Source organism: Ranitomeya variabilis, chromosome 7, assembly GCF_051348905.1.
Source record: "Ranitomeya variabilis isolate aRanVar5 chromosome 7, aRanVar5.hap1, whole genome shotgun sequence".
Taxonomy (NCBI): Eukaryota; Metazoa; Chordata; class Amphibia; order Anura; family Dendrobatidae; genus Ranitomeya; species Ranitomeya variabilis.
This window is the reverse complement of record NC_135238.1, coordinates 27164510-27191109: the sequence shown is the minus strand read 5'-3', so window position 1 is coordinate 27191109 and position 26600 is coordinate 27164510. Positions and strand designations below refer to the sequence as shown.

The following is a 26600-nucleotide window of genomic DNA, read 5'->3' as shown; positions in this document are numbered from 1 at the left end:
AATTATTAATTTGTTTATAGGGTCTGGTGCCCAATCCGATTCCCCTCACAGCAACATATGACAGCACTTCACCTCCAGCTATAACCACATGGTTTCCAGAAAACACCAATCACATTGGCAGAAAAATTGGGCAGAACCTTGCTTTTTTTTTTTTTTACATTTTTATAGACAGCGCCCCTGCAGGAAATATGAGGGATAACACCCAGCCAACTGAAAAACAATTGGCAAAGCAATGGATTCTTGCCGTCCTCCCTGAGGAAGGTCCCAGGAGGCTATATCTCTTTCCCAGCTGTCTCATATCATCATGTAAATCACTTATTTGTCTGCCCATTCTTTCTGCTTACGTGTAAAAAAAAAAAACAACAAAGAAGAAAAAAAATAAAACAGTACACAAAAAGAAATTGCATATTTTTGCACCAAGCCCAGTGATGAAAGTCTGATTCATTATGGCTTCTTATCTTCGTCAGAGTAATGCATTGTGTGGTTTGGAGATTTTCTTTACCAGTTTAATTGTTTTTTGAGCATTAGAAGATGGATGACGCTCCATAGGAAAAAAAAAAAATCCTCCACCCAGGCTCTTATGTACAAAGCGGCTGTAACATGCCGTCACTGCAGGAGTTTGGTTACCGTCCTATACATCCAGAAAGTGGTAATCAAACGGTACTTACTGCATCGGATCGCTTGTCATTCATCCTGGACTGCCATCACAGATGACAATGGAAAGCCGTCACGAGCTGTGACGTCACCAAGAACAGCATTATAAAACAACGCTTTGTATCTTCATCCAATGCCCAGATCCATCCATCCATGAGCGCGGCCTGGTAAGACGGGCACACACGGATTCCTATGGGCATTACATATATAGTGTGGCTCGCTGGCAGTGCTGTGGGCACGGCCAGGGATCTCAGCATCTTCTCGTACGAGATGTAGTTATAGCAGCACCTTATGACAGGTCACGTATAGGCTGCCCATTACCAGGGGCTCCAGTTTCAAACGGAGGTTCCCTCCTTGCGGGGTCAGTGGCAGAAAGCTCCTGGGCCAAGTCGTTGAAGCGAGATATGTAATCTATGCTGTTTTCGTTCATCAGACAAGCCAGCTGGGAGTCTACCACCTGCAAAAATGCAAACATAAATTAAAATAAAAAATAATGCAAAAGTGCCCCTAGGGGTCGAGGACCCCCCCTCTTACGTCCTTACTGGATTTATTCAATTACAGTTCAACTTTAATCCACTTTAATGACGCAGCCAGTTTTCATTTTTGCATCTTCGTTTTTTTCTTCCAATAACTGTTTTTTTTTTTTTGCAGGACGAGTCAGTTTTAAAATAGGGATTTTTGTGTACTCACCGTAAAATCCTTTTCTCCGAGCCATTCATTGGGGGACACAGCCCGTGGGGTGTATGCTGCTGCCACTAGGAGGCTGACACTAAGTGATACAAAGAAAGATAGCTCCTCCCCTGCAGTATACACCCTCCTGCTGGCTCTCAGCTAACCAGTGCGGTGCAAAAGCAGTAGATCAATAACAATATATGAACGTATAGCATGTCAAATTATAAAACAAGTACAAGCTAATAATAGGTTGGGAGCTGTGTCCCCCAATGAATGGCTCGGAGAAAAGGAATTTACAGTGAGTACACAAAAATCCCTATTTCTCCTTCGCCTCACTGGGGGACACAGACCGTGGGACTTCCCAAAGCAGTCCCCTGGGTGGGGACAACATCAGATCAGGCCTTGTGAAACTGCTACTTACAAGTGCGCCACCGTGGCCTGCAGAGTCCGCCTGCCCAGACTCACATCTGTGAAAGTCTGGGAATTATAGTGCTTCAAGAATGCATGCGGACTGGACGAATCTGCAAGCTTGCAGGCGTGCTTTGCCAACGCCTGATGCCTAGAACCCAAGAAACCTCGATAGACAGGGAGATAGGCTGACATCTAACACGGAAGGACTCCTGGATGGTGTAATGAATCCAACAGGCTAACATGGCCAATGAAACGGCTAAACCCTTCTTGTAACCGTCAGGAAGCCGTCCTCGTACCGTGAGGTAGTCATAATAAAGTGTCCAACCTTCGGAAGGACGCCGTCCTCGAGACGTACCTACTCGGAGCACTCACCTCGTCCAGAATACGGGGAATCCATTCCGTTTTGTGGACTGGTGCTGAAAGAGATGAGGGAAGAATGATGCCCACATAACTGTGGGAATACAATACCACCTTGGTAACAAGGGATGGGGATGGCCTGAGGGCAACCTTGCCTTGATGGTAATAAGGGGAAAAAGTCTGAAAGAATGGAGCGGCTAGCTCTGAAAACTCATCAGGATGAGGAGATCGCAGAGAAAAAAAAAAAAAAAAAAAAGGGCGACCTTCCCTGATAGTAAAGTCTGTCTGGATCAAAAGAAGTCTACTGTAAGACTCCCAGGACCATTAAGGTCCCAAAGATCTAACGGTATGCGATAGGGAAGAACCACATGTGAGGACTCCCTGCGAGGAAGTCCATATTTGCATTTTTGTGGCAATAAGACGGAAAAATACTAGAAGACAGATCTGATTGAAGAATTCCGGGTGAAGTTTCCACTGACATGAGGCGGGACCCTGACGGCGTCTGCCGCCCAGAGTTCTACACCTGAGATGTGTAGTGCCGAGATCACCAAATGATTGATTGTGGCCCAACAGAGAATGTGAAGTACCTCGGCCATGACGCCTGACCGTGGGTACCTGCTAGATGATTGACGTATGGCAGAGACGTGGGATTGTCTGATTGAATCGGATGGGGTGACCCGCCAGAAGGCAGTGGACCTGCTGCAGAACTAGTCGTACCGTTCGGATCCCCAGAACAATGATCAGGAGAAGAGGACTGGCATTGGTAGTCACGAATAACCATTGAACGGGGAGAAAGGATCTCCCCTGAATGAGGAAGGAGCTCAGAGACTACCCTCTGAAAGCTTGTTTAACCTGCAAAATACATGAGGAGCTAAGGAAACCGCTTCAATTGTCGTGGCCAATTTTCCTCAGAACCCTCCTACCAAATCGAATGGAATGAGGGGATGAGTGAACAAGTGTGCAAGCTCCCTGTTGTAGGGCCACGGCCTTGTCTCAAGGGAGAATCACCAACCATCTGGAAGATTCCAGGATCATCCTCAAATGGATATCTGCTGGACTGGAAATGAGGAAAAACTTGTCTAAGTTTAGCTGCCAGCCCAGGAGAGAGAGGGTATAGCGAGAGATATAGACGACTCAGCGCAGGGCTGGAAGAGCGGCTAGAAAGTCGACCAGATAGGGCAGGATGACCAGGCCTCTAGGCTGCAAGAGGAACATGACAGCCACCATAACCCTTGCGAACACTCTGGGTGTGGTAGCAAGGCCAAAGGACAAGGTCGTGATTTGAAAATGCTGTTCGCGAAAGGGAAAGAGAAGGAACTTTTGAGGAGGGGAAAACATTGGAATGTGAAGGTAAGCATTTTTCCATTGAAGTAATGGCTGAGCGGAGGAGCTCCAGCCGAAGAAAGGGGACCTTATCAAGCTAGGTAGAAGTTTGAGGTTCAGGGTAGGTCTTACTTTTCAATCAACTTTTTGGAACCAAGATCCCTTAGATCTAGACCGTCCTGGACAACTGATCCACTGCTGGTTGGTCTACAGGAAACATGCGATTCTTTGTTCCTGCGTGGGGAACCCTCCCAACTTCTCACCGAATAATCAATCACTCTGGTAAGGGAGTGATGTCAGAGGCCTATTGAACGCAAAGTATGCTTCCATTCTCTGAGCTATAATGTCCTCCTGAGTGTAATGGCATTTGCTGCTGACAGCGCCGCGCAAGTAGACGCATCCGAGAGGCGTGAAGCAGCTAGTCTCCTCGCTCATGAAATTTGATTGACCAGCTGTACCGTCTTCGGGAGAAGGTTACTGTTGGAAATCAAAGTAGTTAAGGTCTCTGACCAGGAGACCATTGTTCTAGCAACACATGCGGCGGCTAAGGAAGGGTAGGGAGCTGAACCGGAGGCCGCAAGATGGAACAAACCAGATTTGCTATCTGACAGTCCGTAGTATTTTTAATTGATAACCCATCAGGCAGGGATACTGGTAGGTATACCACAGGAGATTCTACCCGGTTAATATGCCAAGTGGCAGAATGCACGGCTGCATGCAGGTCAGGAAAAACCGTCTCTTGCCATCGCTGCTCTCTTGACGGTACGGAGTTAAAATGATGAACCCTCGATCCACCATCAACAGGGAAGTGGAGAGGGATCGTCCGCCTTCTTGCATCATCTGCTAAATAGTGGAGATGCAGAGGGGGGTGTTCGGATGCCAAAAAGGGTGCATCTGTACATCCACAGAGTTAAGGTCCCCGTGTGAACAGGGCTGGTTGTCCGGCGTTAGGCCTGGCTGCAGAAGAGGATACATGGAGGTGACACTCCATGTGCTCGTCTATTGATGGTGTGGGGAGATCGGTGCCCTTTAAAAGGACCCGTCGCCCCTGAGAATCAGACCAGGCATGGCATCTCACGTCTTAGGTGGGTATACGTGGAGGGGACACCCCACGTGTTTGCATATTGGCTGAAGAAGGATACTGCGCTTGCAGAGGTTTCTGTCCAGTGAATCGCTTATCCGGACACTCCCTGTCCGGGTGAATGGCAAATGCTCTGTGAGGGAGTTTAGTTTCCTCATGAGGGACACTGCGTGATCTAGAGTAGAGCCGAAGTCCTCGTCAATCTACAGAGATTGGTTGCTGATATCAATAGGCGAATCCATCCTTTTCTGAAGTTCTGGAGTCCAGATCCAAGGCAATATCTGATCCATATTCAGAGACTTGTTCTCAGCAAATCATTGGTAAGGGATCAGGAAATGAAACTTCCGTTTTCTAGGCGCATGTACGTTTCTAGACGCCTGTACATTTCTAGAAAACTTGCGGCTCCTGCTAGCCGATGGCTCGCATGAAGAAAAAAGGTCCATCTATTTTGGTCCTGCGAGCACTCCGAGTCACAGAAGGATCACGGAGGGATTCAATCTCTTCGTCAGAGAATCCATGGGTTGCAGCAGTGACGAAGCCCACTCAGGGAACTAGGTACTCTGGGATAAGCTGGGATCGGCCTCGGAGGGCTCCTGATCTCATTTAGGGTGACCGGCTTTGGACTGGTCATATGCCTTTAAGACAAGGGAATATTGGTCATGAGCCTTTAAGACCAGGGGATACTGGTTCTGTGCCTTTAAGACTAGGTAATACTGGTCCTGTGCCCTTAAGACCAGGGAATGCTGGTCCTGTGCCTTTAAGACCAGGGAATGCTGGTCATGTGCCCTTAAGACCAGGGAATACTGGTCATGTGCCTTTAATACCAGGAAACATTAGTCATGTGCCTTTAAGACCAGGGAATACTGGTCATGCATCTTTAAACCAGGAACTATTGGATATGCGCCTCTAAGACCAGGTAATACTGGTCATGTGCCTTTAACACCAGGAAATACTGGTCATGTGCCTTAAAGGCACAGGACCAGTATTCCCTGGTGTTAAAGGCACATGATCAGTATTACCTGGTCTTAGAGGCGCATGTCCAATATTTCCTGGTCTTAAAGATGCATGACCAGTATTCCCTGGTGTTAAAGACCAGGAATACTGGCCCTGTGCCTTAAAGACCAGGGAATACAGGGCATGTGCCTTTAAGACCAGGAATACTGGTCCTGTGCCTTTAAGACCAGGGAATACTGGTTGTGTACCTTTAAGACCAGCCAAGAGATACTGGTCATGTGTCTTTAAGCACAGGGGGAAGATGCAGGGGAAGAGAGCAGTACTTCCTTACCCGGTTGCAGAGTCGTTGTGCCCCTTTAATGCAAAACCATAGCGCGTGCGTATGTTTGTGTGTGTGTCGGCCGGGTGGACCAAGATGGCCATCGGGAGTTGCAGAGGTGGTAAAGTCTCGCAGAGAGCGAGAGGCGCCAATCCGGGGGGCAGAGCCACAGATGCGATAGAGTCTCGCGAGTTCCATGAATAGGCCCAAGCCGGGGCCTAAATTTCTGCAGCCGGCGTGAGCAATACCAGGGGTAGAATAGAGGGCCGAGAGAAGCGATCGCTCCCGTGCCAGGGAAGAAGCGCCAGAAAAGGTGGGCGGAGCCGCCTTAGAGCGCCATAGTGCAGGCATGGCTTCCAGGATGCGGCCTACACATTTGCAGAAGCCGGGGGCTAAATTTTTGCAGCCGGCCAGAGCCTTAGTCATGGCTGCCTGTCAGCATGTGAATATCCCACTGCAAAGGCCCATCGCTGACTGGATCCACTCACCATCGGTGCGCGTCCCGGCATGGAGCCGCCGCGATGACTGGGTTTCAGCGCCGAGGAAAGCGCACGCACTCTATTGTTCTGGTGCAGGTCAGGTATTGCAGCGTGGACGGTGCAGGTATAGAGGGGTAAACCTCAATCCATCATCCCTTTGTTAGGCTACGTTCACATTTGCGTTGTGCGGTGCAGCGTCGGCGACGCAACGCACAACGCAAATGTAAACGCATGCACAACGCAGCGTTTTGTGACGCATGCGTCCACTTTTGCATGGTTTTTGGTGCAGAAAAAACTGCATCATGCAGCGTCCTCTGCGCCGTGACGCATGCACCACAGTGACGCATGCGTCACAAAACGCAAGTGCAACGCATGTCCATGCGCCCCCCATGTTAAATATAGGGGCGCATGACGCATGCGTCGCCGCGGCTGCGCCTGACGCAACGCTAATGTGAACGTAGCCTTAGGGAGGTCGAGAGGAACCGTCCGCCTCCTTGTGCCATCCGCTTTAACAGTGGTGGGACAGTGGGGGCTGCTCGGACGCCATAGAGAGGGGCCTCTGTAAATCCACGGAGTTCAGCCCCCGGGTGGACAGGGCCAGTTGTCCTGCATTAGGCCTGGCTGGGGAAGAGGATACGTGGAGGCGACACTCCATGTGCTCGTCCGTTCAGGATGCAGGGAGATCGGTGCCCTTGAAGGGACCCGTCACCCCTAGAATCAGCTCAGGCAGTGGCATCCCACGTCGCAGGAGAGGATACGGAGAGGCGACACTCTCTGTGCTCGCCTGTTGATGGTTCAGGGAGATTGGAGCCTTGAAAGGATCCGTCGCCCCTTCGTTGTAGAAAGTAAAATCAAAATTGTAAAAGGTAAAAATAAAATAATAAAGAGTTTTGGTTCTGAATATCAAACCCGTCCGTGTGCCTCCAAAGGACACTAAGCAAGAACTGGTTAGCTGAGAACCACCAGGAGGGTGTACACTGCAGGGGAGGAGAGAACTTTCTTTGTATCACTTAGTGTCAGCCTCCTAGTGGCAGCAGCAGCATACACCCACGGTCTGTGTCCCCCAAAGAGACGAAGGAGGAATAACAATAAGAATAGTTTTAAATAACAATATTCATTGTACCATGTAATGTATTGAAAAGCCAGGAAAAAAAAAACAAAGTGGGGAGAAAAAAAAATAAAAACGCAATGGTTTGCATTTTTCATGACAGTAATGGCGCAGTCAGATGGCCATATAAACAGACAGAGTTCGGATCGCAGTGCATGGACTGGCCGGCGGGTCCCCCAACCCAAGCGTGACAGCTGCACAGAAATACATGAAGCAGTCAAGCTTGGGTCAGGAGAGTCGCTGGCCAGTCTGCGCACTGTGTTCCAATATATACGGCTATCTGCACTCTATGGCTATATGCACACGTTCAGGATTTTTCGCTTTTTTTCCGCCATTTTCCACAGAAAAAAAAGCGCTAAAAAAAGCATTGCGGTAAAAAACACAGGATGTTCATTAACTTTGCAGATTTTTCACGTTTTTGCTATATTATTGCATTGGGGAAGCACCGGGAAAAAAAACGCGGTAAAAACGCGAACGGATTTCTTGCAGAAAAAGTCCGGTTTTGTTCAGGAAAATTCTGCAGAGATTCCTGAACGTGTGCACATAGCCTAAAGATGACCTGACATCTTCATTCCTCGGGTCAGTACGGTTATGGCGATACCAAAAATATATATATGGTAAAAAGAAATCTGTGATGCCATTCTCTTTGGGTGGAGCTCTCTGAGGGCTTATGTTTTGCATGGCAATATGTCTTTTATATTGGTACTATTTTGGAGTACAAAATATTTTGACTGCTTTTTATTGAATTTTGGGGGAGGCACAGTTAAAAAAAAAACAGCAATTATGGAGTCTCAATTCCTTTTTTATCTTTACAGGATTGGACACTCTTATGCATGTAAAAGGTTAGTAAGTTTACTTTTTTTTTTTCACTTCCTTTGTTTTGTTATCAATAAAACGTGAGTGATTTATATCTTCGTGTTTAAAGTATTTACTTGGTGCCGCTAGACTTGTTCAGATTCTCTCAACAGAAAATTGAGAGCAAGAGAAACTGCATCAACATACACGCTATAGCAGTCTGCAGTCAGTGAGTGATTGCAAAACTTTGCCTCAAGCCCGGCAATCCATTTAAATGACAACCATTGGTACCAATGCACCCACTGAACAAAGGTTTCAAGGCAGTCGCTGACTGCGAGGGATCACGTGGCTAGCATGCAGACACTAACCCATAAAGCCCTACATAGATAGATAGATAGATAGATAGATAGATAGATAGATAGATAGATAGATAGATAGATAGTCCCTATAAAATTCAGGACTTGTAATACAAACCTCAACCACATCCGACAAGGAGCGAGACACAAATGAATCTCTGGAGCTCCCATCCAGCAAACTGGGGCCTAGGAGGGATGTGCCGCTGGGGTTCCCAGCTGCGGCCGGTGCAGTCTTCTTGTTCTTGTCTGGAGAGATAAAGCTTGCTGCAGGGAAAAGCAGAAAGATGATGAATAGAAGAAAGGTCTAGGACCCTGTGCAGCCAGTGGTTTTTGTTTTTTTGCAATGACCTTATACAGAAAAAAAAAAAAAGTTACGTTGATGTATGCCACACTGACTGACAGACTAAAAGAGATGGTGGAATTTTGCCCTATGGATATAACAGGATTTTTGGTTACTCACCGTAAAATCTGCTTCTCGGAGCCTTCATTTGGGGACACGGAAAAACTAAACATGGTTTCTTGTGTCCCCCAATGAAGCGACAGAGAAACAGTATTTACTTGGGTATATATCGAACCAAGAGCTTCTAATTCCTTTCACTGAAGCAGGACATCTCCATACACGTAATCGTATTCATCTGGCATTTCATAGTAGTCACAATTGTGCAATCTCGTGGACCTCATGCACCACTCCGAGGTCCGTGCAGTCTTGGTGCAACTCCCCACAATATTGCCAAATGGCTAAATCCGAAAACTCCAAGGCATCAGATGTTCTCCAAAAAGTAATCTTTATTGTGTCAAGCAATAAGATCTGTCCTTTTTGTATGTGGCTTGAAAAAAAACTTTCTGTGGCAGAAACATGACTTTTTTAATTCTGGATATGCAGGGACAATAAAGATTACTTTTTGGAGGAGAACATCCGGTGCCTTGGATTTTTCGGATTTAGCCATCTGGCACTTCTTGATGCAATGTGTCACTTGAATCGGTAGCAATCGACAAAAAGTATATTGGAAAGTTGTATAACTTTTCTTTATACAAGGATGAAGCTTTTATCTTCAAGTCCTCCTGTAAATGAAGTCTGTACTTACAGAGTAAGCTACTGAGCGAAGAGTCGGAGGAGTCGTTGGGATACCACTGAGGGTCGTGGCTGGGAGAAGCAATCCAACTCTGATGAGGACTTGAGGAGGGGGAAGGAAGACTCTTGGAGTTTTCGTTGAGTTTAGCTGGAGAAAGAGGAACAGCTTCTCCTGGAAAACCACAAAAAAGGCATAAATAATAAGGATTGGTACAATACTAGCCGATAACGTGGCACCGTTGCTCTGAAGGTCAAGTATCACACTTGGCAAATGTTTGGCCTCGTTGGATCTGATTGCACGTACCAGAATAGTTCCAATTCTTACAAAAACGGAATACAGATCCATTTCATTTCAATAAAAACAAAACCGTCTGGGAAAGTCTTAATTTCCCACCCACCGCTCCTTATTTGAGACCTTCAAATATAACACCCCTCACTGTGAACTCGGTATCACTGACGCATTCTTCTGTGAGCTTACCGTACTGCCCGGAGCTTATGGCAATCTCAATGATGGAGTCACTGATGTGGGTCGCCGGCTCCCCGTGTGACAGAACGTCGTCCGGGGGGCCGGGAAGAGATATGTCCAGAAGAGCAGAGACATTTGGAGGAGAGAAGCAAGTGCTTGAACTAGTCGGGGTGCAGCTGGTTGGGTCTGGGGGGCCGTTCTGAAGGGGATTCTCAAATATAGGAGCCATGGACAATATGGATGATGGCTAAAAAGAAAAAAGGAGAGGTCACACGTGGTTTACGGAAGATGCAGAAACCTAAAAGGAAGGGGGGAGAACTGTACCTGGAATGGCTGGGCTGCGTCTTGCACTGAGGGTGTGGAAAGAGCAATGAAGGGAACCTGGAAGAAAGATTGCAGAAGTGTTAGTAACACGGTGTGATGAAATGACACCGACCAAGTACTGGAGCGACACTATGGAGAGGCTCACCTCGGGGCACACGGTCACAGCAGGTATGGGATCACCACTGCTGGTCTCCATTGTAGGCTCTGCTATGGTGCCAGTCATACTATCTGATGGAAGTGGACCGATTCCTACCAAACCATCAGTTTCCAGAACCGGCAAGGAAGATTCTGGGATAATCCCTGCACTTTTAGCAGCCATGTCAATGGCACCTCCAGGGTTAAAGAAAAAAAGAACAAGATTTAAAGGAAAGATCTTGAACATAGATTGTATAAATGCTGTGAAGGCAAGGGAATTGGTCAGCAGCATGATGTAGGGGCGGGGGCCCTGATTCCAACGATATGTCACTTACTGAACGATGCACTGAGATAATCACTAGAGGACTAGTTTTCTCGTGCCATGTAGTCCTCCTACTGTATGTAATCCCGTCCCCACCACTGATTGGCAGCTTTCTGCCTATGCAGAGTGTACACAGAAAGCTGCTAATCAGTGGTGTGGGCAAGAATATACAGAGCTCAGCATTCAGAGAACTGCTAGATCCACAGCAGAGAAAACAGGGATTTTATCAACATTGCACCAAAAAGACAAGTGACATCGCTGGAAGCAGGGTCTCTGCCCCTACATCATGCTGCTCTGCCACTTCTGGATGTACGGTATACTCCTATCAGTAGGCACAGCCTTAACGCCCCTGCAGACGTTAGGTGAGAGTCAGCCGACTGATCACTCCTTACTGATTATGTCAGGGTAGAGAAAGATTAACTAGTTGGAATTTTAATGGCCGATCTTTTTATTTCCGCTACCCACTGACAGCGCTTGTGCGGTTGAGCTGAGCCACAGAGATCGCCATCTGCTGCTATGTTTGGCCAGCTTTACTCTGTATGCTACCAAACCCTCAGGCCCCCATATAGTATCGAAAAACCCGAAGGACTAGTTACTCACTTGCTAAAGAATTGGTGGCTGGAGTCGTCAGTCCTTTTGGTACAATGGGCTGAGACGCTGTTTTGCTGAGAGTGGAGTGAATGGGTTTGAAGGAGCCTCGTCCTATAATTAAAAAAAAATAAAAATGTGTTAACGGCAAATGATAAAAATTTAAAGCTATCGCTACCATTTGCATTTCCTTGTATATTACATAGTGCATACTCCACAGGCATGATTATTAAAGGGAATCTGTCAGCAGGTTTTTGCTTTGTAATCTGACAGCTACATGATGTAGGGACGGAGACCCTGATTCCAGTGATGTATCACTTAGTTTATTGGGTGCAGCAGTTGTGATAGAAATCACAGTTTTCTCTGCTGCAGTTCAGAGCTCAGAATGCGGAGACCTGTATAACCCCGCCCACACCACTGATTGGCTAGATTCTGTGTGTACTGACAAAAAACGGCCAGTCAGGTGTGTGTGTGTGTGTGTGTGTGTGTGTGTGTGTGTGTGTGTGTGTGTGTGTGTGTGTGTGTGTGTGTGGTTGGACCAGGAGGCATCAGACACCTAGTCCTGTAATGATAATCTCCTGCCGAACACATCCTAGTAAGTAACACCACTGGAATCAGGGTCTCTATCCCTATATTATGCTGCTCTCAGATTACATAGCAAAAACCTGCTTACAGATATCCTATAAGAAGGTTAGGCAAAGTTTCCACCATGTTGGGTTATTACAAATAATAATTGGTGCCTCTGGAAATATAATTTTTGACAATTATTTATCATGTTATGATGATCAGGAGAGAATTTGTAATGAAAGGGAATAGAACGTATCACACACACAATCCCCGTGCACGGGAAAATGTACTGATCAGAGAGGTGACATCCTTCTAACAAGAAGATCTTCAGGTCAGAAAATAGAATTGACAGTTCTGCACTCATCCCTGCAAACCAAATTGGGGCTGGACTTAAAGGGGTTGTCCGGACACTATCGACAATCTATCTTCAGGATAGGTCACCAGTATACCACCCTTGGGGGTCAGACACCTTGCATCCGCCCTGATCAGCTCAGGCGTCGGCTGGATGTAAACATTAAATGGAGCGAAACAGCACAGCGCCACTTAATCTGTAGTGGCTGATGCCTGGTACTGCAGCTCAGCTCCTTGAAAGATCAGATCTGCAGTTCTCAGCAGCAGCTGCTACACATTGAATGGAGCTGTGCTGTTCCTGATCGGTGGAGATGCAAGATGTCGGACCTCCGCTGATCAGATCTGATGTTGAAGACCTATCATAAAGATAGACCATCAGTGTTATGTGCCCGGACAACCCCTTTAAGGCTACGTTCACATTTGCGGCTAGCGCCGCAGCGTCGGGCGCCGCAGCGGCGCCGCATGCATCATGCGCCCCTATATTTAACATGGGGGCGCATGGACATGCGGTGCACTTGCTTTTTGCGCCGCATGCGTCCCTGCGGCGCCCGCGTCGGGGCGCAGAGGACGCAGCAAGTTGCATTTTTGCTGCGTCCAAAATCAATGGAAAAAAGGACGCATGCGGCGCAAAAAGCAGCGTTGTGCATGTGTTCACATTTGCGCTGTGCGTTGCGGCGGCGACGCTGCGGCGCACACCGCAAATGTGAACGTAGCCTAATACTGTCTTTTTGGTCATAAAGGAAGTAACCAGCCGGTATCTTCCCATTTAACCATCCTCCGAGAGGTAATATGTAATGTGCAGCATGGTCATTACTGTACCGGCCACTGAAGAGTTGGAGAGGATGGAGAAGGAGCAGACGTGTGGTAAGGAAATGCCAGACGGTCGAGGAAGGAGCGTTCTCTGTGGGGGGGAAAATATCACAATTAATGATCACAAAAATACAAAATGACGAACTTAAAAAAAAAAAAAATGGGGTAACAGTTACCTGTGTGTAGGTGTTGGTGCAATCTCAATTCTACCCCATGATACATCTGACTTGGCGATACCAAACATTATATAAAAGATGGCGATACAAATCACTCTTCTTTTATAGAAAACTTCTGATTATTTTTTTAATATATGAATCTCTTCATCAATATATATAATACATACATATATGGATAAAAAAAATAAAAAAAATCAGAATATCTCTGTACCGCTTACCTGAACTACCAAAGGTTTCCGAAGGTGTCGACTTCTCGGCTTCTTAGCTTTCGGTAAGAAAAAGTCAGACTGAAAAAGTAAGATTTACAGAAGAGGCGATTAGCGCCTGTTGGATGACCCCTTTATATAACGACAAATTGTCAATGCCGCATTCATTTCTGCGGATACATGCATGATCACTGATTTCCTGAGATTCCCTCGTGAAGACATCTTCATGGTGTTGCGCATGTGTTCTCCAGTTTGAAACCAGTCTGGAATGGAGGTCTGTCATCTTCAGCGACGAATCCCGCTTTGGTTTTCGATGCGATGATAGACGAAAATTGGTCTAGAGATCACGTGGGCAACATCATGAAGAGGCCTTCATGAGGGAATGTCACAACGGTCCTATTCTCGGGTGGCATAATGTTTAGTAGGTGGACCCCTCTGGTCTTTAGCCAGGGAACATTAACAGCTCAGCGTTACATTGGAGAAGTGGCCGTACTGCTGGTTCCACCATCAAAGTGTCCCAGGAGCCATTGTTGAACTTGTCAATGCCAGGCCGCATATTACTCGTGCTACTGTGAGCCGTGTATGTGGCTTAAACCTGCAATCATGGCCTGCAGTATCTCCGGACTTGGCTCCCATCGAACACATCTGGAACTTCATTGGTCAATGGACAAAGGAGCTGCCAGCAGTGGCTCTTGATGATTTATGTAAACAACACAGGATCCAGCATTCACAATAGGCGAGTATTATGCATTATAAGAGTGCCCATTGCCATTCTCCTGGCGGTTGCCTTTTATCCTTTACTGTGCACAGCTCATTGACAAAAAGACTAGTCCCTGCTGAAGCCTTGGTCAAACATGCACAGCTGCAAGCGGACTTTTCTACTGAGGCCGGCCAGGATCTGTTCATTCTGCAGCATGCACAGTAACTACTAATCTCCCCCTACCTAGCATGCGCCGGACCACAGCAGCACATGTCCACTTGTATCTGTCCTATAATCATGTGATTACAATATGTGTACAGCGCTGTGGAATATGTTGGTGATGTATAAGCAATGATAGATCAATATACATACACTAATTGCATCCAAGTGCTGGCGACCCGCAGCTTCAGACTCCTTGTTCGGTGAGGAAATCTTGGCATGACGGCTGTTGGGCGGCAGCATGGTGGGGACTGCAAACACGGCTCCATCACCACTGGTCGTCACAGATCCCAAAGGACCGCCGAACAGAAGAGGACGAGAGAGATTTCTGAAACCTGCACCAGGGAGACACATCCATGTAAGATATAAGATAGGCAGAACTCCGGGTCTGAGGCTTCATACACTTTAATTTCTTAAAATATTAAGTATTTTTTCAATTTCATTTTTTCATATTAGGCTATGTACACACGTTGCAGTTTTCCTGCAGTGTTTATTTTCGCGCATAAACGCTGCAGATCTGCAAGTGATTTACAGTACAATGTAAATCAATGGCAAAAAAAAAAAAATGCTGTGCTAATGGTGCAGAAAAATCTGCACTGAAAACGCAGCAGATTCAAAAAAGGACGATGTCACTTTTTTTGCGCAGGGGTAAAAAACGCATGAAATCCGCACAAAATCCGCAACAAACACGCACAAAATCCGCAAGAAAAAACGCATCAAATCTGAACCTGCGTTTTCTGCTAGGAGATGCAGATTTTGTGTAGAAAATTCTGCACCCAAATCTGCAACGTGTGCACATGGCCTTCTATTACTTTTTCCATAGACATATTGCTGTACGGGGCTTGTTTTTTGCAGTACGAATGGTTGTTTAAACAACATCACTCAGTTTACCATATAATGTAATGAAAAAAAAAAAAAAAAAAAAATGATGAAAAAAGCCTCAATCCTGCCACTGGTTTTTGGGTTCTATTTTTACAGTATTCATTCTGCAGTAAAGATGACCTAGAGATATTCTCCAGGATAGCGCAATTACAGTGATACCGTAACTAATTCAGACATATTTTTTTTTCCTTTTCTACGGAAATACACAAAAATACCAGAAGAAGAGAAGTGTTTTTTGTTGGCTTTTTCTCAGATTTTAGATGTTATTTTTGATTAATGGAGCTGTATGTCCATCATTATGTATGTCACCAATGCAGCTGTATGGCCATCATTATGTATGTGATCAATGGAGCTGCATGGTCATCATTATGTATGTCATCATTGGAGCTGTATGGTCATCATTATGTATGTCATCATTGGAGCTGTATGTCATCATTATGTATGTCATCATTGGAGCTGTATGGTCATCATTATGTATGTCATCAATGGAGCTGTATGTCATCATTATGTATGTCATCATTGGAGCTGTATGGTCATCATTATGTATGTCATCATTGGAGCTGTATGGTCATCATTATGTAGGTCACCAATGGAGCTGTATGGTCATCATTATGTATGTCATCATTGGAGCTGTATGGTCATCATTATGTATGTGATCAATGGAGCTGTATGTCATCATTATGAATGTCATCATTGGAGCTGTATGGTCATCATTATGTATGTCATCAATGGAGCTGTATGTCATCATTATGTATGTCATCATTGGAGCTGTATGGTCATCATTATGTATGTCATCATTGGAGCTGTATGGTCATCATTATGTAGGTCACCAATGGAGCTGTATGGTCATCATTATGTATGTCATCATTGGAGCTGTATGGTCATCATTATGTATGTGATCAATGGAGCTGTATGTCATCATTATGAATGTCATCATTGGAGCTGTATGGTCATCATTATGTATGTCATCAATGGAGCTGTATGTCATCATTATGTATGTCATCATTGGAGCTGTATGGTCATCATTATGTATGTCATCATTGGAGCTGTATGGTCATCATTATGTAGGTCACCAATGGAGCTGTATGGTCATCATTATGTATGTCATCATTGGAGCTGTATGGTCATCATTATGTATGTCACCAATGGAGCTGTATGTCATCATTATGAATGTCATCATTGGAGCTGTATGATCATCATTATATATGTCATCAATAGAGCTGTATGGTCATCATTATGAATGTCATCAATGGAGGTGTATGGTCATCATTATGTAGGTCATCAATGACAATTATTTGTTCCAGGGTCCGCCACTTACCTGAGGTATTAAAAGTAGGAGGGAAGGTGGACTGGAGTTGAGCGGGCTGTGTCCTCAGACAGTCTGGGTTGCGGGAGACGAGAGTGATGACTTTTCCGGGTGGGGTGAGCGTCTGGTCCTGGACTGGCAGCTTTAAGGGGGATGTGGCAACGGAGGCCGTTTCTGGAGTCTGTGACGGCTATTAATACAACGGAGCAGAAAATCCTTATGAAATGATGATAAAGTCTGAGAACGCCGAGAGCAGAGTATCAGGAAATGAAGAAACGTTGTCATCATGGAAGTCCCGACTAGTAAGGAATAAATCCCCCTTCCTGATTGTAAAGCAAAGTCTACAGGTAGAAAATGGCCCCTTCTTAGGCTATGTTCACACGCTGCGGGTTTTGCTGCGGACCCGCAGCTGTTTTGCAGCTGCGGGTCCGCATCCTTTTTCCATGTAGGTTACAGTACAATGTAACCTAATGGAAAACAAAACCCGCTGTGCCGACGATCCTTTTTTTCTGTGGAAAATCCGCGCGGATTTTCTGCAGAAAAAAAGAAGGACCATGTCACTTCTTGGTGCAGAATCGCAGCGATTCTGCACCCATAGAAATGCATTGAACCGCTAACTTCCCGCACGGGGCTGTGCCCACGTTGCGGGAAGTTAAGCGGATAATGTGCGGGTGGTACCCGGGGTGGAGGAGAGGAGACTCTCCTCCAGGCCCTGGGAACCATATTTGGGTGTAAAAAAAAGAATTAAAATAAAAAAATCATGCTATACTCACCTCTCAGCGCTGCCCGCGGCGTCCGGTCTCAGTTGCTGTGCCGAACAGGACCTGTGGTGACGTCGCGGTCACATGACCGTGATGACGCCGCGGTCACATGACCGTGACGTCACGAAGGTCCTTGTCGGCACAGCCGCTTGCAGCGCCGGGGAGATTGCGACGTCAGAGGGTGAGTATAACCAATTTTTATTATTTTTTACATTACTATTGATGCTGCATATTGCTGCATATGCAGCATCAATAGTACAGGAGTAATCCCGCAGCGGAAACCGCGGAACAAACCGCGATAAATCTGCAGGGATAACTGCAGCGGGTTTGCCCTGCAGATTTATCAATTCCGCTGCGGGATTAACCCGCAGAGGAACCCGCAGCGTGTGAACGTGGCCTTACTATTCTCTCTATAGAATACATAGGTTTCTCTCTGCTCTATAGCTCCGCTCCAATGATTCATCTCCATATTCCCAGTACTCCTGGTACATCTGCCCAGAGCAAACGTTCCCTGCTCATAGATGGCCGAGTACACAGTGCATCGAGCGCTCACGTCTCCCCCCTGCAGACTTGGCAGACCACCAGCCTTATGTGTATGATCACCCATCAAATCCCTCAGAAAGCGATCCTCGGAGAATAATGCACCAGTGCTGTCCATACAGGTGTAGGGAGCTGAATGTCACATCCACAATCCTTCTGAAAAGCACAATGGCGCTTTAGAAGGAGATGATCCTTGTTCATCAGGGAGTTTCTACAATCATTTTGTGACAAGATTTCGTATTTTGGCGGTACCAAAAGACATATATCACATCCGTACAGCATGGACTCCAGCACACATGTCAAACTCTGGCCCGTGGATTAGATCTGGCTTCCATGGTGACTATATTTAGCCCATGATGCCAGTCAGGACCATTATTCTGTATGGAGAACCATTATGGATCCATTAAACTGTACTGGGCTCTATGTGGACGTTCCATTATACTGTATTGATCTCTATGTGGGGGCCATTATACTGTATGGAGGATTATGTGGGGGCCATTATACTGTATGGAGGATTATGTGTGGGCCATTATACTGTATGAAGGACTATGTGGGGGCCATTATACTGTATGGAGGACTATGTGGGGGTTCCATTATACTGTATGGAGGACTATATGGGGGCCATTATACCGTATGGAGGACTATGAGGTGCCAATATACTGTGTGGAGCACCATGTGGGGCCATTATACTGTATGGAGGATTATGTGAAGGCCATTATACTGTATGGAAGATTATGTGTGGGCCATTATACTGTATGAAGGACTATGTGGGGGCCATTATATTGTATGGAGGACTATGTGGGGGCCATTATACTGTATGGAAGACTATGTGGGGGTTCCATTATACTGAATGGAGGACTATGTGGGGGCCATTATACCATATGGAGGACTATGAGGTGCCAATATACTGTGTGGAGCACCATGTGGGGCCATTATACTGTGTGGAGACCTATGAGGGGCTATTATACTGTATGTAGCAGTATGTGGAGTCCAGTATACTACATATAGCGTTATATGGGGCCATTATACTGTATGCAGGAGTATGTGGGCCATTACACTGAAAAGAACAAAGATAGAAAAATAATGATTAAAGGGAACCTGTCACCCCCAAAATGGAAGTTGAACTAAGCCCAGCAGCATCAGGGGCTTATCTACAGCATTCTGTAAGAGAACGTCATCGTAAGAAGATGGGAGGCCCCGGACCGGACCGTGACGCCCATTGGACCAGACCGCAGCAGGAACGCCCCTAGGTGAGTATAATGTAACCCCTTTTAATAATATATGTTACTTAGTTAACATGTCTTTTGGTAAAAAAAAATAAAAAAAAAATGTGAAAGCCATCCCACCACCATAATTGGGACAGTCCTAGCTCTAATATTAAAAACCTTACTGTTTGTGAAGGGACATGCGTGTAGATAAAGGCTGAGGAGGACTAGGCCCAACTAGTGGCCACACAGCCAAGGGAGACAATATCAATATAATGCCCAGCTCAAGGAAAGGCAAACCACACCTTTATATGCACATAATGCAAACAGACAGAAAAAAAACATGAACTGGGATATAAACTGCACCAGTTTATATCCCAGTTCATACCTTCTGGGGCCACTATACTGTATGGAAGGCAATACAGTGCCCATTATACTGTACGAAGGATTAGGTGGTGCCCATTATACTGTATGGAGGAATATGTGGTGCCCATTATACTCTATGGAGGACTATGTGGGGTCCATTATACTGAGGGGAGGGCTGTGGTGGGGATTACAGAAGGGGAATCAAACAGTAATGGGGTCACCATTCTTTGCCAGGTGGTTTGAGGGGATGGGGGTAGGCTAGGGTCATCATACCGTGAGTGTGGAGGGTACTGTGAAAGAACATATTCAAAATATAAAGACTCTTTAAGCTAGTGGGTAGTGTCTTATGTACTGACTCCAGTCATGATGGTGGAGGATCTTCCAAGATTATTTTTAAAGTGTACCTCCAGTTTCAGAAAACATTGGACATAGAGGGATATGACAGAAGTTTAGACAGGTAAAGGTTTGGAGGTCGAGACCCCCATTAACCCCTATAATGAAGAGACAGAGTGCGATGCACATTTGGCCATGTTCAGCTCTGCTGCTCTCCTCGGAGAAGTGGAGATGGCCACATAAGACTACATATGCTCCGCTTGGCTCCCCAAGGATCAACGGAGCAAAGCCGTATACAACATGATAGGGGAAGAGCACTCAGCTGAAAAGGGGGCTGCTTCATGCTTATAAATGGGTGCAATTGTAAAGCACATGTAAAATCGAGAAAATAGGAAATTCACCTCTTACTAAAAATCCTCTCCGTTCTCAAGAACAGAGCGATTATTAATTTTATATAGTACAACTCGCTGCCTCGGTTACCGACTACCACTGCAGTCCCTGCCTGACCGGTTACCTAGGTACGGAGTCTGCCGCACGAGCCGTCTCTTTAGACTAGCAGCGGACCACATCATTTCATGTGCTTCCTCCATCGTGCAGAGGCAAAGCTGTCCTTCATAGCAGTCTGGGAGAGAACCCAGTTTGGACCAGTGGCACTAATTTCTTTATCGCCTCTCATTGGGAGACACAGGACCCATGGGTGTATGCTGCTGCCACTAGGAGGCTGACACTATGCAAATAAAAAGTTAGCTCCTCCTCTGCAGTGTACACCCCACCGACTGGCATTATACTCTTCAGTTTCAGCTTAGTGTCAGTAGGAGGTGGACACGGGTCTTTCATTATACCCTTATCTACATCAATGTGCGTCGTTTCTTTTCAGGTTTTTTTTTCCGGATGGGATACAGGGTGAACAGTGACACCTGTATTCCCACAAGGAGGACTATGAGTACGGCGTGTGCTGCCATCACGTATCCTCATAGATCCCTCTCCAGGACCAAGAGCCTAGCACACAAGTGTGCTCAGAAGTCCGGTCCTGGCTCCGTCCCTCACCCACTCGCCCACCAGAGCCGGTCGGTTGGAGGAGACGAGGACGTCCATCTCCAGCTCCACGGACGTCTAATACTTTCCACGTTTTAAGGTTAGTACCAGTCGGCGTGTGATGTTAGGTGAGTATTTTTTCCCCCCTATCAGTTTCTCCTTAGGGGGCCTCTGCGGACTCCCTTCCTTTCCTGCGGCCGCATCTGTACTCTTACGGCGCGGCGCCTTACAGGCAGCCGCACTGCTATTACTGCGGCCGCACTTCTATACTGCGGCCGCACCTTTTTCTGGCAGACCCCCGCAGCAGTCTGGGCGACAGTCCTATCGTTTGTGCGGGGCCCTGATGACAGGCCGCGCTGCTCGGCGGCCGCATTTTTACAGGCAGTCGCACTGCCTTCCCTGCGGCCGCATCCTTTCTCTCTGCGGCGCGGCCCCCTACAGGCAGCCGCGCCGTTTTCCCCAGCGGCCGTACCTTTCGGAGCTGACTCGCGGCCCGCGGTCCTCTCCAGCGGCCGCCGGCTTCTAATATAGGCCCCGGCTTTTCCCGGGGCCTACTTCCGGCGCCGGCGGCAGCGCTTCCCTTTCTATGCGGCGGCTGCCGCACCTCTCAGCCGGGCAGCGCCCGTACCGCTGTTTACCTCCGGCGGTCGCCAGCTTCTAATTTAGGCCCCGGCTTTTCCCGTGGCCTACTTCCGGTGTCGCGCTCCGCCCACTTCCGTTTTCATCTGGCGGGCTTTCTCCCGCCCGACAATCTCTGTCCGGCGCCATCTCGGCTGACTCTGCCCCTTCCTCTACGCCGCTGCCGGCACATTCGGAGCTGGATTCTAACCCACAGAGCGCACATTCCTGACCTGACCCCCTTCAGCGGTCACCATCTGCGCGGATTGCAGCAGGGGCTCGTCTTCTCTCCGGAGATCCACCACAAGCTGGACAGCTTCCTCAACCTGGTATCCGTTTTTTCGTTTGCCGTGAGTAGCTCTGCACTGCAGACTGACACCCCCCTCTGCCCCACTGTCCCCTACCCGCTGGCATTTTCTTCAGGGACCTCTTCAAAATGTCTAACTCTAAAGGGGGCCACTCTCGTCCTCCTACTTCTTCCTCTTCTGCCTTAGTCAAGTACTTTGCATGTTCGTCCTGTAACAGCAAACTTCCCTCATGTCAGTCCTCTCCGCTCTGTCAGGCCTGCAGCAACCCGATTGTCCCCACCGCCCAGGATCCCCCGGCCGATCCGCCCGAGAGTGATACCCCCATCCCAGGCTGGGCCTCCTCTCTGTCACAGTCGGTGGCCGATCTAACACGAGTGTCTCAAACTTTGGTGTCCGTGCTGGATCGATTACCTCTGCAGACCCCCGCAGTAGCCAGCGGGTCGCAGGAGCCTCCGTCCGAGACCTCCTTGATCAGCCACAAAAGGTCCAGACAGGAACGACGGTCTGAGTCCTCTTCTCGCTCCATCTCGCCACACGGTCCTCCTCTGCGGTCAGCGTCCTCCCGATCCTCCTCCCCTGAGTCAGGCGAGGCATTCTCTGATGCGCCCTTGGAGGATATTTCGGAGCTGGATTCTAACCAAATCGCCACCATGAGGGATATGGTTCAGAATCTCATTGGAGCTATAAACCAAACCTGTGGCATCAAGGATCCCTCTACGGAACCCGCAGAGCAGGTGGTTTCGTTTAGATGGGCTAAACCACCTTCGAAGTTTTTTGCTGCTCATCCTGAATTCGAGGAAATCATGAACAGAGAAAGAGAACCCGACCAGACGTTTTCAGAGGGGAAAACGCCTTGGTGTTTTGTATCCTTTTTCTCCAGAACTTACCGCCAATTGGACGGTCTCTCCCTCGGTGGATCCCACGGTTTCCAGGCTGTACACCAACACGGTGCTTCCACTGTCCGGCGGAGCATCTCTGAAGGATTCTAACAATAGTTATAGAATCCTTTGTGAAGTCAGCCTTTGAAGCGGCTGCAGCTGCTCTATGCCCAGCCTTTGCTTCCACTTGGGTTTCGAAATCCATTTCCAAATGGGCCAAAGAACTCCGCCGAGATATCCTGGTCGGGGCGCCTCCCGTGCAGCTGGCGGAGCTTGCCAACCAGATTTCCCACGCTGGTGAATACCTGGTCTCCGCTTCTCTGGATGCCGCGTCCTGTGCGGCTCAGGCGTCCAGCAATGCTGTTGCCATCCGCCGGACCGTTTGGCTCAAGGCCTGGCAGGCGGACTTATCTTCCAAAAAGTCCCTTACCAGTCTGCCCTTTCAGGGCTCGTGTCTCTTTGGTTCCAAGCTGGACCAAATCATTAAGGACGCCACCGGGGGTACAAGTTCCCTTCTCCCCCAGGCTAAGCCTTGTCGTCCTCCTCCTAGATGGCAATTTCGGTCCTTTCGGCCTTTTCGTCGCTTCGCGGCATCAAACTCCTTTTCCCAGCAGCAACAGAGGCCACAGGCGCGTCAAGAGAAGAAGACAGTATCCTTTAGGCCCACTCCGTCCTGGCGTCCTCGCTATTCCCAGGGTAGATCCTCCAGGTCCAGGACTGGAAGATCCACCTCGGCATGACTCTCGGCAAGACCCCAGCCCACCTCCCAGGATGGGAGGCCGTCTTCTCTTCTTCAGGGATGTCTGGATCTCCTCAGTAGAGGACGCATGGGTCAGGGAAGTTGTATCCTGCGGATACAAGATAGAGTTCGTTTCCCGACCCCGGGATCGTTTCTTCGAATTCCGACCTCCAAGAGATCCCGCTCTAGTTCCGGGTTTCTTCGCAGCCATCGCTTCTCTTCTCAAAGCCGGGGTAATCGTTCCCGTCCCAGAAAAAGAACGGTTCACAGGTTTCTATTCAAACCTTTTTGTGGTACCGAAAAAAAGACGGCAAGGTTCGTCCCATTCTGGACCTCAAATTGCTGAACAGGAGAGTTCGTCTGAAGCACTTCAGGATGGAGTCCCTTCGTTCAGTAATTGCTTCCATGGAGGCTCAGGAATTTCTGTGTTCCATAGATATTCAGGACGCCTACCTCCATGTCCCGATATTCCCTGGACATCACCGATTCCTGTGCTTTGCGGTGCTCCAGGATCATTTTCAGTTCGTCGCCCTGCCGTTCGGTCTTGCAACCGCCCCAAGAGTCTTCTCGAAGATCATGGCGGCGCTGATGGCCATCTTGAGGATCAGAGGCTTGGTTCTGTTTCCATACCTCGACGACATCCTCATCAAGGCTCCGTCCTTTTCTCAGGCTCACGAAAGCCTGTCCATCGTTCTCGACACCCTAGCCCGTTTCGGGTGGCTGGTCAACCGGAAGAAGTCCTGCCTTATTCCCTCTCAGCGCATCATCTTTCTGGGCATGCTCTTCGACACTCGTCAGACCAAGGTCTTCCTTCCCAAAGACAAGAGATCCACCCTTTGTCGGGACATACGTTTGCTCCAGGGTCCTCAGCCACCCTCCCTCCGATCGGCCGTGAAAGTTCTGGGGAGGATGGTAGCAACATTAAAGGTGATTCCCTTCGCCCAATTTCATTTGCGACCTCTTCAGCAAGCCATTCTGTCTCAGTGGGACAGGTCCGTCTTCTCCCTGGATCGTCCGATCCGACTCTCTTCTCGGGTCAAACGGTCCCTCAACTGGTGGCTGACGTCACCTCTCATCTCCCAGGGCAGGTCCTTCCTTCCAGTTTACTGGCAAGTGGTGACGACGGACGCCAGCCTGCTTGGCTGGGGTGCGGTTTTTCGCCACCTGACGGTTCAGGGCCGTTGGTTGGCGCAGGAGTCATCTCTGCCGATCAATGTCCTCGAGATTCGGGCTATCTTTCTGTCCCTCCGCCACTGGGAAAGGATTCTCAGGGGCCTGCCAATCCGAATCCAGACGGACAATGCCACGGCTGTGGCGTATGTCAACCATCAGGGGGGGGACTCGGAGCCCCTTGGCCCTGGCCGAGGTATCCAAGATCCTCCTTTGGGCAGAGTCCCCGGCGTGGACAATTGGGCCGCCGACTTCCTCAGCCGCGAGGGCCTCGCGGCAGGGGAATGGTCCTTGCATCAGGAGGTCTTCCATCAGATTTGTCTTCGATGGGGGACTCTGGACGTGGACCTCACGGCGTGTCGAATGAACAGGAAGGTCCTGCAGTTCGTCTCCAGGTCTCGCGACCCTCTTGCAGTGGGCGTCGACGCTCTGGCCATTCCTTGGTCACAGTTCGTGCTACCCTACCTGTTCCCACCCCTTCCATTACTTCCCAAACTGTTGAAAAAGATCAAAGCGGAAGGGGTGCCGGTCATTCTGATCGCCCCGGATTGGCCCAGGAGAGCTTGGTTCGCAGAGCTCGTCAACCTTCTCGTGGACGCTCCCTGGCGCCTTCCAGATAGGCCCGATCTGCTGTCTCAAGGTCCGATCTGCCACCCGAATTCTCGGTTGCTCAGTTTAACGGCGTGGCTGTTGAGACTGCAGTTTTAAGAGCGTCCGGCCTTTCGGACCGGGTGATTCTCACCATGATCAAGGCTCGGAAGCCTTCGTCTTCCAGGATCTACTATCGTACCTGGAAGGCTTACTTCCATTGGTGCGAGTCCAACAGCGTTTCATCTATGTCCTTTTCCCTGCCTTCCATCCAGGCCTTCCTTCAGGCAGGACTGGATTCGGGCCTTGCTCTGAGTTCCCTCAAGGGCCAGGTTTCTGCGCTTTCCATCCTTTTTCAGAAGACTTTAGCTTCTCAGCCACAGGTTAAGACTTTCCTTCAGGGAGCAGCCCATGCTGTCCCTCCATATAGGGCCTCTGTGGATTCATGGGATTTGAATCTTGTGCTGGACGTTCTGAGGGGTTCCCCCTTTGAGCCTCTCAGGGAGATTCCCCTGTCAGTCCTATCTTGGAAGGTGGCTTTTTTTGTGGCCATCACTTCTATCCGCCGCGTTTCTGAGTTGGCGGCCCTGTCCTGCCGACCTCCGTTCTTGGTCATTTACCACGACAAGGTGGTCCTCAGGCCTCCGCCTTCTTTTCTTCCTAAGGTGGTTTCCACCTTCCACCTCAACGAGGACATTGTTCTACCTTCCTTTTGTCCATCTCCGACTCATCCTCTGGAGCGATCGTTGAACAAGCTGGACCTCGTCACGGCTGTGAGGATCTACCTGGATAGAACGTCCACTTTCCGGAAGACGGATTCTCTTTTCGTCATTCCTAATGGCACGCGCAGAGGCCAACCAGCTTCTAAGGCGACTATTGTTCGCTGGATCAGAACGGCAATTCTGGAGGCTTACCGGGTCAAAAACAGAGTGCCCCCTCCTGGGATCAAGGCTCACTCTACCCGGGCAGTCGGTGCCTCCTAGGCGGTGCACCACAGGGCTTCCGCCCTACAGCTTTGCAAAGCGGCAACTTGGTCTTCCATCCACACGTTCGCCAAATTTTACAAGGTCCATACCTTCGCTTCGGCGGACGCCAGCATAGGCAGAAGGATCTTGCAGGCGACAGTGGTGGGTCCTCTGACCTGATGGAAGGCTGTTTTTTCCAGCCCTAGGGACTGCTTTGGGACGTCCCATGGTTTCTGTGTCCCCCCAATGAGAGGCGATAAAGAAAACAGGATTTTTGGTTGCTTACCGTAAAATCTGTTTCTTGGAGCCTCCATTGGGGGACACAGCTCCCTCCCAATGTTTCTGAGTTTGTTGTTTTATGTTCTATGACTGTTCTCACGTTTACAGTTCTCAAGTTTGTGGTTATGGTTTTCAACCTTGTTATTTATCTCCTACTGCTTTCTTACTAACTGAAGAGTATA

The 26600-nt window shown here is 48.3% G+C and overlaps 1 protein-coding gene across 2 annotated transcripts in view; it reads right to left on the bottom strand.

The window, feature by feature from the left end:
* Positions 1–157: 157 nt before the first annotated feature.
* CRAMP1 (cramped chromatin regulator 1) overlaps positions 158–26600 on the bottom strand; it is a 39771-nt gene continuing 13328 nt past the window's right edge. For both annotated transcript variants that reach the window (XM_077274691.1, XM_077274690.1), the window contains exons 11-21: positions 16646–16823; positions 14599–14780; positions 13539–13607; positions 13154–13235; positions 11429–11530; positions 10517–10701; positions 10372–10428; positions 10060–10294; positions 9595–9753; positions 8628–8773; positions 158–1111 (exon numbers count right to left, since the gene is read on the bottom strand). In XM_077274691.1, coding sequence (XP_077130806.1) covers positions 944–1111; positions 8628–8773; positions 9595–9753; positions 10060–10294; positions 10372–10428; positions 10517–10701; positions 11429–11530; positions 13154–13235; positions 13539–13607; positions 14599–14780; positions 16646–16823 — 1563 coding nt within the window. In that variant the 3' untranslated portion in view covers positions 158–943. The remainder of the gene's footprint in view (positions 1112–8627; positions 8774–9594; positions 9754–10059; positions 10295–10371; positions 10429–10516; positions 10702–11428; positions 11531–13153; positions 13236–13538; positions 13608–14598; positions 14781–16645; positions 16824–26600) is intronic.